Below are 12,060 nucleotides of genomic sequence, written 5' to 3' on the forward strand. Positions count from 1 at the left end.
AAAAATTGAATTATATAAAACAGGAGTTAAGAATTTGCCACTAGCTGCCACCTTTTAGAGAGAGCCTCTTGAAAGGCACCATTGTCCCTGCAATGCCTTGTGATAGCTTTCTTTTATAAAAGCGCTGTGAATAGAGCACGCTTCGATACCAAGCTGTTCTGCCCAAAATGGTCGTAGTGGCTAAAACATCCTTGCAGATATTCCTCCATGCTTCTGACATGTACCATAGCTAATTAGCCACCGTGAACCCAACATGACTTAAGACACCCATATAAAGAAACCCCAGATATCCATGTCATTTGAGCCTGTATCCAAAATTCATATTCCTTTTTATGAAGCACTGACTTTTACATAGGTTTTGTCTGACTGCTAATATCATGGTTCATCTGCCAATCTAGCAGCTATAATTGACTGATGTCACACACATGTATAAAACCTACAATTAGTTGCTCTTTTTGTTTTCTAGGAGCATAGGAGTCATCACCTACATACTGTAAGTACAGAATTCGATCCACTTGTATGGAACAGCTGTAAAAGTTGTAGCAAGCTAGTGAAAAGTAGCTCTTCTCATCAGTCCCTTAGGGAAGGAGCTGCACAGCAGGAATGGGGCAAGGGATTGATGGACAAGTGATATCCAGAGGCCTTTTAAAATAGAGAAAGCAAAGAAAATTAAGTGACACTAAAAGAGAGGCGATAGGACCAATGACCAGCAAATGCCTCGACGTAGCACCAGAAGCTCCTGTGCCTCTTATGTTTTTGGGGGTGGGATTTTCAAAAGTGGTCACCAAATGTTGGTCGAATTTTGCTGCCATTGACGTCAAACACCCATCAGCTTCAGTGGGAACAGAGTTAGGCCAACACCAAGGACTTTTGAAAATCCCACTTAAATCTCAGCCTCTCTAGCCCTGGGGTTCTCCTGGTTGGGCTCAATGGGCTACATGCTGCAGACGTTACCCAGTGCTCCCATTAGCCTCGTTGGGAATTTTGCTTTAGCAAGCTTTGCAGCATCGGGCCCGACAAAGATAGAGAGGCTTAAAAAAGGAATCTCTTTCTGATGGGCAAAGCCAAGTGGAGCAGAATTAAACACACTCAGGCCATGCTGAAAGCTTTTGGATTGATCCCTGAGTTTAGACCCCGCCCACTATAAAAGGGCTGCAAGCTGACAACATAGTCGGAATGCTATGAAGTCCTTTATGCCCTGGGGTACAATAAGGGGCACATGGATACCGTCCGAGACACATTAGGCAGCCCACCAGCATCTAAAGAACAATTCTAAAATTGTCTAGATCCTTGATCCTTATTTGCACTCTTCATGTCATCAGCGAATACATCTGAACCTGATAGGACATCAGTCTTCATAAATTGCTATTTACATCTGTTTATAGATGAATGGGAAGGGAGACTGGATGTTGAGAAGACACAGGCTAGAATGCTTACCCTGTGATTACAGTAATGCACAGATAGCCAGGTGTTCTGAGAGGCCTTCACCTTCCTCTGAAGTGTTGCATACACAGGCCTTTGCTGGAGGCAGGTAATACAGGGAGTGGAGCAGTACTCTGTTCCAATAGGGCAGTTCTTTTCTACTTGTGTACTTTGCTCTGTAGAGAGATAGAAGCATTGATTTTGCTTTTGCATTGCTCCAGCTGGTTGAAATGACCTAGAAAGCTTCTGCAACAATAACTTTGTATTTAGAGATGGGCTTGCGCCATGAATTCCAGATCCAAATTTCCCCAAAGTTGGAGGTTGTTCAGAACAGGAGTTTTGTCCGACCCATCTCTACTTATACCTAAAATCTCCACTGGGGGGAAAAAAAAAAAGAGAAATGCAAACAATGTGTCCCTGTAGATTTCCACTAATCCTGGCTCTGTTGTATTGCAATGTATTTGGGGTGTGTCACGGATCCACGAGATAAGTGCTATGCCCCCAGCTTTGAAACAGTCTCTAGGACAGTGGTTCTCACCCTATTTACCACTGCGGGCCACATCCAATACTATCCATGGCCCTGAGGATGTCACATGGGCTGCCCCTGTGTGCTGATTGGACCGCAAGTTGAGAACCACTGCTCTAGGAGGAATCCCTTCAGTGTGCCAGACCCGCTAGGGGTCTCACTCTTCCTCCAGAGTAAGTCAGCTGGCTTCTCCGCCTCCTTAGACTGGACTTCTGGGTCTGCAGCACTCCTGCTTCATACTGTGAGCTCTGTTTGGTGAGTCCAACCGAGATAGATTCCTGGTAGAGACTTGTACGTTCTCCAGCGATCAATACACATCTGCTAGCCTCTGCAGTGACATTCAAACAGTGTTGTCAAAACAGTAGGGTTTATTAGTCAACTGGAACATAGCATAGGAAGTCCTTAGGTTAACATAGAGAACGGAAGGTTAAAGCAAGACCATTCTGGTCAGCCCAGAGCCCCCAGCCAAGCTCTAGTGAACTCCATTGTTCAAGCTGTGTGTGTGTCTCAGTCTGACTTCTTTGGTCAGATACCAGGTGAGAACCCTGACTCCTTCCAGCAGCCAACTCTTACCCCCTTCCCCCACCTCATACCTCCCCAGTTAAGTTCCCTTTAAGCTGCACAGCTGCCTATTAAGCCCGGTGCAGGGGTTCAGGGCCATGGCGGGGAGAGGCGCCCCTCCCTGCCGGTCCCAGCGCGGACCTGCCATGGTGGGGAGAGGTGCCCATCCCTCAGCCCGGCCCAGCCCTGCCGGAGCTGCCACGGCCGGGGAGAGGTGCCTCTCCCCCGGCCCCAAGCTCCTGTGGCGAGAGAGGGCTGGGGGGAGTCCTCTCTCTTCCCACCGCAGCCCGGGGGCAGCCTGCACCCCAAACCCCTCATCCCCGGCCCCACCCCAGAGCCCACATCCCCCCAACCCTCTGCCCCAGGCCTGAGCCCCCTCCTGCACCCCAAACCCCTCATCCCTGGCCCCACACCAGAGCCCCTGCACCCCAACCCTCTGCCCCAGCCCTGAGCCCCCACTCCTGCACCCTGAACCCCTTATCCCCAGAGCCCAAACTCCCAGCCAGAGCCCTCATACGCCCACACGCCAACCCTCTGCCCCAGCCCTGAGCCCCCTCCCACATGCCGAACCCCCACCACATGAATTTTGTTATGTGCACCAATAGGAAGGTGACTTGCCACACATCACCTCCCTATTGGTGCACATAACAAAATTCATTCTGCACACGGACACAAAAAATTAGAGGGAACACTGTTCCCCAGTCCTTTGTTCTCGAGCAGGGGTATGTTGCTCAGCTTCCCTGCTGAGAGGTGGGAACGTCTGTCTCCCTTTGGGTTTTCGGTTGCTAAGCGTCAATGTCCTGGCGATTGGAAATGGGGACTAAGGCACAGACAGCTAGGTGACATTCATATCTGTCTCTCTTAGGCCTGGTCTACACTAGAAAAGTAGGTCGCTATAACTACATCAGTCAGGGGTGAGAAAAATCCACATCTCTTAGTGGCGTAGTTTACCTGACCTAAGTCCCCATGTAGACAGTGCTAGGTCGATGGAAGGATTCTTCCAGTGATCTAGCTACCACTTCTTGGGGCGGTGGATTACTATGCAGACAAGAGAAACCCTCCTGTCGGTGCAGGTAGTGTCTACACTGAAGCGCTACAGCGGCACTGTGCTGCTGTAGCATTTTAAGTGACAAGCCCTGAGAGCAAATAGTCCTTCCCCCATCCAATGGGGTAACAATGCAGCATATGGGGGAAACTGAGGCACGCATAGGCTTAATAAAAATATGACAGAAAATTTCCATTTCATCACAGGGTGCACATCAGTGTTAAGGCCCCCGATCAAATATTCCCAACCCTCTGACAGCATTTACAAATCAAAAAAAATCTTACCTGGTTCTTGTGAATATATATCTCCCCCCCACACACACAATAGTAGCTTCCAGAACGGCTAATACATGTAGCAATGGTTAGCATAGTAAACTAGCATAAAAATAGTATCCCGCTCTAAAAAGGGATGGAGATGAGCCCTTGAATGGGAGGGGTTTGACCCTGCACTTGCTATAATACTCTTAAGCCTGTTTTGTATTTTTCTAGAGTTGTTTCTTAATTTTATTGCTACCAACTTCCGTTGAGACTGTACATGCCTCTCATTGTAAGGGGTCCCAAAATGCTTAGCAAACGCAGAGTGTATATATAATACCACCTACTGTAACACACATGACCACATTCTTATGGACACCAAGATCACTGCAGGGGTCAAACCCAGGTCTTTCAGCCCCAGGAGCACAAGGCCCTACCATCGGAGCTAAAGGAATAATTAATTTAGTTCTAAGTAGTAGGCTGTTGTCATCACTGGGGCCAGCCTCTTGATGGGGACATAGAATCATAGAACCATAGGGTTAGAAGGGACCACTAGGGTCATCTAGTCTAACTCCCTGCCAAGATGCAGGATTTCTTGTGTCTAAAGACCATCCAGGACAGATGGCGATCCTGTCTCTTTTTGAAAACCTCCAGTGAAGGAGCTTCCATGACTTCCCTAGGCAGTTCCATTGTCCTACTGTTCTTACAAGTAGAAAGTTTTTCCTGAGATTTTATCTAAATCTGCTATGCTGTCATTTGAACCCATTGCCTCTTGACCTGCCCTCTGTGGCAAGAGAGAACAACTTTTCTCCATCTTTTTAATGGCAGTCTTTCAAGTATTTGAAGACCACTATCATGCCCCATCACCTCTTTTCCAAACTAAACATACCCAGTTCCTTCAGCCTCTACTCATATGGCTTGCATTCCATCCCCTTGATCACCTTTGTTGCTTGCCTCTGAATCCTTTCCAGTTTCTATACATCCTCATGATTACTCTCATAGAGCCAAGGTGCTAAAGCAGCATTCATACAGTGACTTTCAAGGATCATTTAGTGATTTAAAATTGGGAGAGAATCATCCCCATTCTACATGTGTACACACTGAGGCATGGAGAAGTGAAGTGACTTGCCCAGGTCACAAAGGACCATACGACACACAAATTGAGGGGGCAGTGGGTGGGAGGAGAGAAGCCAAGCGCCCCACAGTATGATGTTGAGAAAAGGGTAAAAAATATGGCCGAAGACATTTGGGCAGGGATTCCCCAGCTGTTTTGTGACCACTGGTGGGCCACAAAGAGCTGGCTTCTCACGTGTTGCCTGCTCTCCTTCTTGTTTCTGGCTGAGTGAAATGGAACAAAGGGACAAGCGGGGATGAGTGAAGAGTGGACGTAGTCAGAACAATTGACTGTAGTCAAATAGAGCAATGCATAGAGCACCAAAGACAGCTAAAAATACTCCCCTAATATTACCTTCCCAAGTCAGCAGGTGTGGCAGTTCTGGGTTGTTACATGATTGCAGATTGGGAGTAGGGGTGGCAATTTCTCTGTCGAGATTTGGTCCACACTATGAAAAAGTTCGGGAGCTCCCTGTTTTTGTGCATAGTGCCTCTGTGTTTCTCGTATCCTTGCTGGGCAGATATAATCACCGTTATTAAGGTGTAATGCAAAAGATCCTTGGTCAGTGTGACAGTGTTGGACGATAAAGGCCTATTGTGAGCAGAATCACTTAACCAAGCAACGTCACTGTGAAGGGTTTGCTGCAGTTCTGTTTTGAGCCCACTGCATCCAGAACTTCCACTACCAAATTCCAAACAGGGAAGGCAAGAATAGTAGTAATATTTTAATGGGATTAGATCAATTTCCTTAGTATAAAGAACACTTAGATTTCCAGCAAGAGTTATTTATACTAACTCTCTTGACTCAGCATTCATGGTATTTAAAAAAAGGAACTCTAATAGAAGTGCTTTAACCCCAGGTTTTTGTGGGACTGAGGTAAATATGAGTCTAAGATGAAGGATGTCAATTGCATTTGAGAGAAATGCCAGGCCAGGATCACAGCCCTTTCCATCTAAAAGATTGCTGAATAGTGTTTTATGAGGATGACGACTGCATTGTATCCTTGCAATTTTAATCATGGAGCTGAGCTCCGACAGAATTAGCTCTTTATGTTCAATTTTATTGCACTGTAAGTCCTCTGGCTTGTCCTGGGGGCTAGTTTTAATCAATGCCATGTCCTCTTCCCACCCTGCAGAAATCAGAGCAAGGCCACAATTAATCGTCTCTATTTATGTGGACCTCTTGGGCCTAACTCTAGGTTCACATTGTGCATAGATGCTTGCCAGTGAACTGCAGGCAGAAAAACAGCACGGGGCAGGAGTTTTTCCAAAAAGCCTACAGAGAGGTCACTGAACAGGACTTCCTTGATGGGAACTATGGGGGGACATTCCCTGACATAGCCTGTGGGTATTTGTGCATGTACCCCCGATATATTCATAGCAACTGGACCTCTCCTCCAGTGCGGATTATTCTTACCCTGGGCGGCAATAACCTGAGTGTGTCTCAGAGATGGGAGTGTCCGTGAATAGAGTCTTTGCTGTCGCACATGGAAACACATTAATGCTGCTTTTGTGAGTCTGTTTTGTAGCCATATGTATATGGTGACACAGATTTGGGCCTTTTATTTCCAAATCTTCTTGGCTGCCCTGAAAGAGAGACCCACATTCCAACGTTGTCATTTCACAATCTCAGAATCACGTCAAAGTAACTTTATCTTTCCCCAATCAAAACATGATCCTCATGTCTGACCTGTTCAGGCTCAGCGGCGCATCCCCTTTCCTTGGAGAAACAAAGCAGGAAACTCTCGCCAACATCACAGCCGTGAATTACGAATTTGATGAGGAATTTTTCAGTCACACCAGTGATCTGGCAAAAGACTTTATCCGGAAACTCCTGGTGAAAGACACGCGGTAAGTAAATGTACAGAAATGACTGGCTGCCTTTCATGCCACCCAGGCAAAAATGAGCACGCTGAGCAGCTAAGAGGTTTCATTTCAGAGTAGGTCACTGTCCCAGAGTGAGTCATTAAGTACAGGTGTATTGCTGTGTCCCTTGTAAATGTCTATATACAGAGGCCCTAAAAATATGCCGTGCCAAAATTCACCAAATGTGGCAAAATTTGGCATGCATTTTCTTTCACCAGTAGGGTTGGATTGGTTTTTTTTTTTTGTGAAGTGCAAATTACTGGAGTTTATTGGGTTTTAGAAGCTGTTCTTGTGTCTGGTAATTCTTAAATTTTTTTTATTGCCTCTAATGACATCTCACAATCCATGTGTCCTTGGTGGGTGGGTATGTCTGTGTGTGTGTGAGAGAGAGAGTTGATTTTATATTCAGTGTTTCAAAAACAGCTGCTCTACATGGACAAATTCAGACTGGAAGTAAGGCATACATTTTAAACAGTGAGTAATTAACCATTGAAACAATAAAAGGGGCCTGGTGGATTCTCCATCACTGACAATTTTTAAATCAAGGGTGAATGTTTTTCTAAGAGATCTGCTCTAGGAATTATTTTGGGGAAGTTCTATCGGCGTGTGCTACACAGAAGGTCAGACTAGATGATCACAATGGTTCCTTCTGGCTTGGGAATCTATTAATCACATGCTAAAGCCTGCAAATTGGCTTGCAGAGATTGTCAGGAAACCAGCTCCTATGTGTTCACTTGGAGGATTGTGTTCATCAATCTCAAACCTCCAGAGGGACACCCTATCTACTCACACCTATAAGCCACCATTTTCTCTTCGCTGTCTTCATGGAGTCCATCATTTGAGGCAGGATGGCTCTTATCCCAGGTCTGTAGTGGATGTTGGTAATTGCTCCCACACCCCAAGCCATAAGGAACCTTCTAGGAAGTGAGATGCACTTAGCCCTTTCCCGTTATTGCTGCAGACTCCTTGCTCTTCAGTTGTCTTAGTGTCAAATATGCTCCATTAACCCTTGTGCATCAGCTAGGTACACCTGGCACTTCTCTAGCAGCTATATGGGGCTTTTCCCCTACCTCATGGTGATTAGGGAACAACAGAGATTCTTTAGCTACTGCAATAGGGATTATAGGAGAGGGATCTCTGCTCCTGAAGTTTTTAATGAGCTGGATGCAGCAGGACTACCTTGCCACATTTCCTGCACTATGTTGGGGTGGGTGGAGAGAGTAAAGGGCATCCTTGTGGGTTATGTGCTGCTGAGCCCTCTGAAGAGTCTATTTGTACTAGTGGGAGTGGTCATCGGATGTCCCCTGAAAACAAAGTGGGGGGCCACTTGCAGAAAGATGTGGGAAGGCAGGTCACTAGGGTGCCGTCTAAAGACATCTGGGGGAGAAGGTAGATAGTGGGGGTTGTTGGGAGAAGGATGCCAGCTAGGGTATCTGTCCAAACACATCAGCAAATATTTCTACGAACCTCAGACCCCAGGATATGTTGGGGCATGTTGGAGTCTGATGTGAATGTTTTGCACAGGTTTAGCAAGTGCCTTTCAAGCAGGGCAGATCAGGCATGTTGATATCTGTGCTGTAGCCAGCTGCAAAGGCAATACCATGTTTATGCCCATCCTGCCTGAAGGTGATAGTGTACTGTTCGCAGTGCTGCTAGGGGGTAGGAGAAAGTTAGATTTTCTGATTAGTATTGAAGCATCCCACCCAGGAATACTGCTTTGAGGAAGCAAGAGCTCCAGAGTGACTTAATAGCTCATGCATTAAAGACATTTTCGATTACATTAATCTTATATCAATTGATATAGAGAAAAAGTCAGACCAAGTGTGTGCAGGAAGAATTCACTCATTAGGCATGTTAGACTAGTAAGACAGATCATATCATGAAACATTAGCAGCGTTTCACCTCTTTTTAACAGAACAATGAGAGAGGGAGAGATTTTGATTGAGTGTAAATGAAAATTAAGTAGAGCTGACAGCTCTTCTGGGGGGTAGCATTGTATTAACACTGAAGCCAGAAACCTAACTGTTATGAACCCTGCTGCCCTACAGAGTAAAGTAGCCAGGAAAGTTGTACCTCACTGTAAGTAATCCTGGCACTACTGGTGACAGGGTTATAGGTACAAGGTACAATATTAAAATGTTGGTTCATAAACACCCTGAGAGAAATGTATGGTAAGCAGCTTGGCTCTCATTTAAGTCTGTTTCATTGCAGGAAACGGCTCACAATTCAAGAAGCTCTCACTCATCCTTGGATAACGGTAAGGCCAAAGATAGTGATGGAATATGGGTGGTGCTTCGGGATATGGACATTTGCTTCGGGATAAACTAGTACAGAATTTGTATGGGAATTTATATTTCCACACTAAAGGCTATGTGCCTAAATTGCAAGATAATTCATCATGGTTATGGCTTTCAGAAATCAGTTTGAATCAGACAGTGAATCTTAACCTCTCCATGTCTCACTTTCACCCATGAGCAAAGCAGGGAGAATACTCCTTCACAGGTAAGTTATGAGAAATAATTGGCTACTAAACACTCTGAGCTCCCTGGATGCAAGACAAACAGTAGTAAAAACCTGTGCAATTCCTTCCAAAATCTTGGATTTCTGCAAGCTTTAATCATGACTTCTGTTATTACAATAAAGCCAAAGGAGGGGTGACTGGAATATAAATAAACAGGCATACAGTATTCTGTATTAGAACACCATTTGTGTTGTTTTCATCTCTAATCACTGTTTGCATGGACACAAACCATACATCTGGTGTAGTGCTTTTGGGTGTTGAGAGCTGACCATACCAAATGTGAAAACAAATCAGCTCCTTCAAAATGTCATTGGTGTAGTGAGCTAGTAGCTGTCTGGATTTGCTTGGTATTTGGAATTGTGTGGGTGTGTTGTTTTGTTCTAAGCAAAGCTTGCCTCCGTAGATAAATCTCTTAGTGAAAATACATTTAGCAATCTCAGCATGGCAAATACGGATGTTTAAACACTGGATTGTTCTCATTTTGTTATGTATTGTACAAAACATTGAGTGGAGTGTTTTCAGGATTATTTTTTCCCCACAAATGTTGATGGTTTTGAGAATTTAACTGCACAAACTGTAGCATGCAAATAGTTCACGACCCTTTTATTTATTTACACTTGTCCCATGGGAATGAATGCTCAGTGCTTGTCACATCACCCCTTTTATTTTAATCAAATGCATGAAGGAGAATGACTGGAAACGACGCTTCTCCCCAGCATTGTGGAAATGCAGTTTGCATCCCTTGTCTGCTGTGTAGAGTTGAAATTTGTGCAATATCTTGCAGTCTTGATAAACAATCTATAATACTGGTTCTTCTGTCTGAAGACTCACCAGTTGATAGAAGAAACAAAAGTCCAAGAAAACAAGAAGGCTGAGAACAGTCAGCTGAAGACAAAACGTCTGAAAGAGTACACCATCAAGTGCCATTCAAGTATGCCACCAAATAACACCTACATCAACTTTGAGCGCTTTGCCCGGGTGGTAGAAGACATTTCTCTGACGGAACGTGGTTTCAGCACTCTGGCTATGTCCCACGACTCCCTGCAGGAGGACATCGATGCTCTGGTTTCCATATATAATGAAAAAGAAGCTTGGTACAAAGAAGAAAATGAAAATGTGAGACACAAGCTTTCACAGCTGAAGTATGAGCACCGTAAAATTGAATCCCTGAAGAAACATCTGCAGGATGACATCAAGACTGTAGGTTCTAGTCTTGCAAGTGTCACTGGGAAATACATTGATCTAAAGTCTCAGTATGAATCTCTGAGTCAGGAACTTTCTGAGGAACTCAGGTGGATCCAGGATTTAATGAGTAGTTTTCAGCTGGAGAATGGAAATGATGCATGTGTGAATGGAAACTTTAGCTCTGTTTTCAACAAAGATATTAATGAATCAGTAATGGAGCTGTTAAATAGATCTTGCTGTGAAGAATTCCTTGCGGGCTTGAATCTTGATGTTGCAGAATCAAGTCAGTAATATTGGTTAATAGGCAAAAATCTGCATTAGAACCCCTATCTTGCTGTCTGTCTGTCTCAATGTGCAGCTGTAAGAAATCATCTCGGTTTGTAACTTCAGCACAAAACCACCACCTATGCATTAAAACAGAAATATGGAAATGTTGCACAAACTATTGACCAAAAGCCTATACTCTGCAGTGGTTTTTGTGCTGACGTTGTGACCAGCTCAGTTCCTGAACCCTTAGAATTAGAAATCACTTTGTTTTAGGGCATGTGCAACCCTGCAATTAGTGCAGAATAACATTATAATAATATGTAGACATATAGGTCCTGAAAATTATTCCCATGAAATGAAATAGTATTTCACTCCTTATTTACCAGCTTACACATGCTTTGAAGACTATAAAATCACCTGGTAGCATTCTTGTTTGGATGGGGGAAATAGTCTTGCAGACTTGCTGGGGATAATTCTGCACAGCAGATAATTAAAAACACTTATGAAGGTTATTGCAGCCCTTTAAAATGGAGTGAACGATGCAGTGATTTATCATTTCACACCATGAAAATCACAGCTAATGAAGGAAAGTTAAGGTTATTTTATAGGCTAGTTATTCAGGATACAGTCTCTCTTTCACTGTCATCACATGTTAAAACAAAGGTCCCCAAACTGTGGGGCATGCCCCCTCTATGGGGGTGCAGAGGAATGTCCGGGGGGGGGAAGGCTCTGTCACCACCCCCAGCTGTGGCCCCAGCCTTGGCCCCCTTAACCCTGTCGGGTCCCCCCCTCCCAGAGCCGGAGCCCTGCTCTCAGACCTGGCTTGGGGGAGGAGGGGCACAGACAGGGGTAAGGGGTGGCACGAAGTAAAAAGTTTGGGGACCAGTGTTAGATACTTTTTAGTCCTTTAATGTGAAGTTCTTGCTATAAAAACAGGTACCTTATGTTTCATGTACCAGAAATATTTTATTTGAAAGACAGAATGATAAATCTGTAATGGAATGACTGGAGAACTGTGTATGTATATTTTGCTGTGCAAATATTAGATAATTTATGAGGATGATGATCCATCAGGCAGTGTCAATAGACCTTTGACTTTTATTCCATAATAAGAAAGGTTTGTCAAAGGAAACAATTCATTGACTCAATGTGGTAGAACTTGAGACTCATGTTTTTGTTCCAAAGGTCATTTTAGAAACTTATGAAAAAGGAAAAAAAGTCAATGTTTAAACTGAATAATGCACCATTTTCCTGTGTTTCAAAGGAAAGGTTATTTGCTCAGGCTGTATTTATGTGCACA

General features: G+C 44.4%; 1 protein-coding gene across 1 annotated transcript in view; it reads left to right on the plus strand.

Annotated features, from left to right (window-relative positions):
• DAPK2 (death associated protein kinase 2) overlaps positions 1–11,471 on the plus strand; it is a 73,666-nt gene extending 62,195 nt beyond the window's left edge. Inside the window, exons 7-10 of the mRNA XM_024200575.2 lie at positions 467–493; positions 6,620–6,772; positions 8,999–9,044; positions 10,134–11,471. Of these exons, the coding sequence (XP_024056343.1) occupies positions 467–493; positions 6,620–6,772; positions 8,999–9,044; positions 10,134–10,784 (877 nt within the window). The 3' untranslated portion in view covers positions 10,785–11,471. The remainder of the gene's footprint in view (positions 1–466; positions 494–6,619; positions 6,773–8,998; positions 9,045–10,133) is intronic.
• The last annotated feature ends 589 nt before the right edge of the window (positions 11,472–12,060 follow it).

Source organism: Terrapene carolina, unplaced genomic scaffold (genome assembly GCF_002925995.2).
Source record: "Terrapene carolina triunguis isolate 2854851 unplaced genomic scaffold, T_m_triunguis-2.0 Scaffold67, whole genome shotgun sequence".
NCBI classification, from domain to species: Eukaryota; Metazoa; Chordata; order Testudines; family Emydidae; genus Terrapene; species Terrapene triunguis.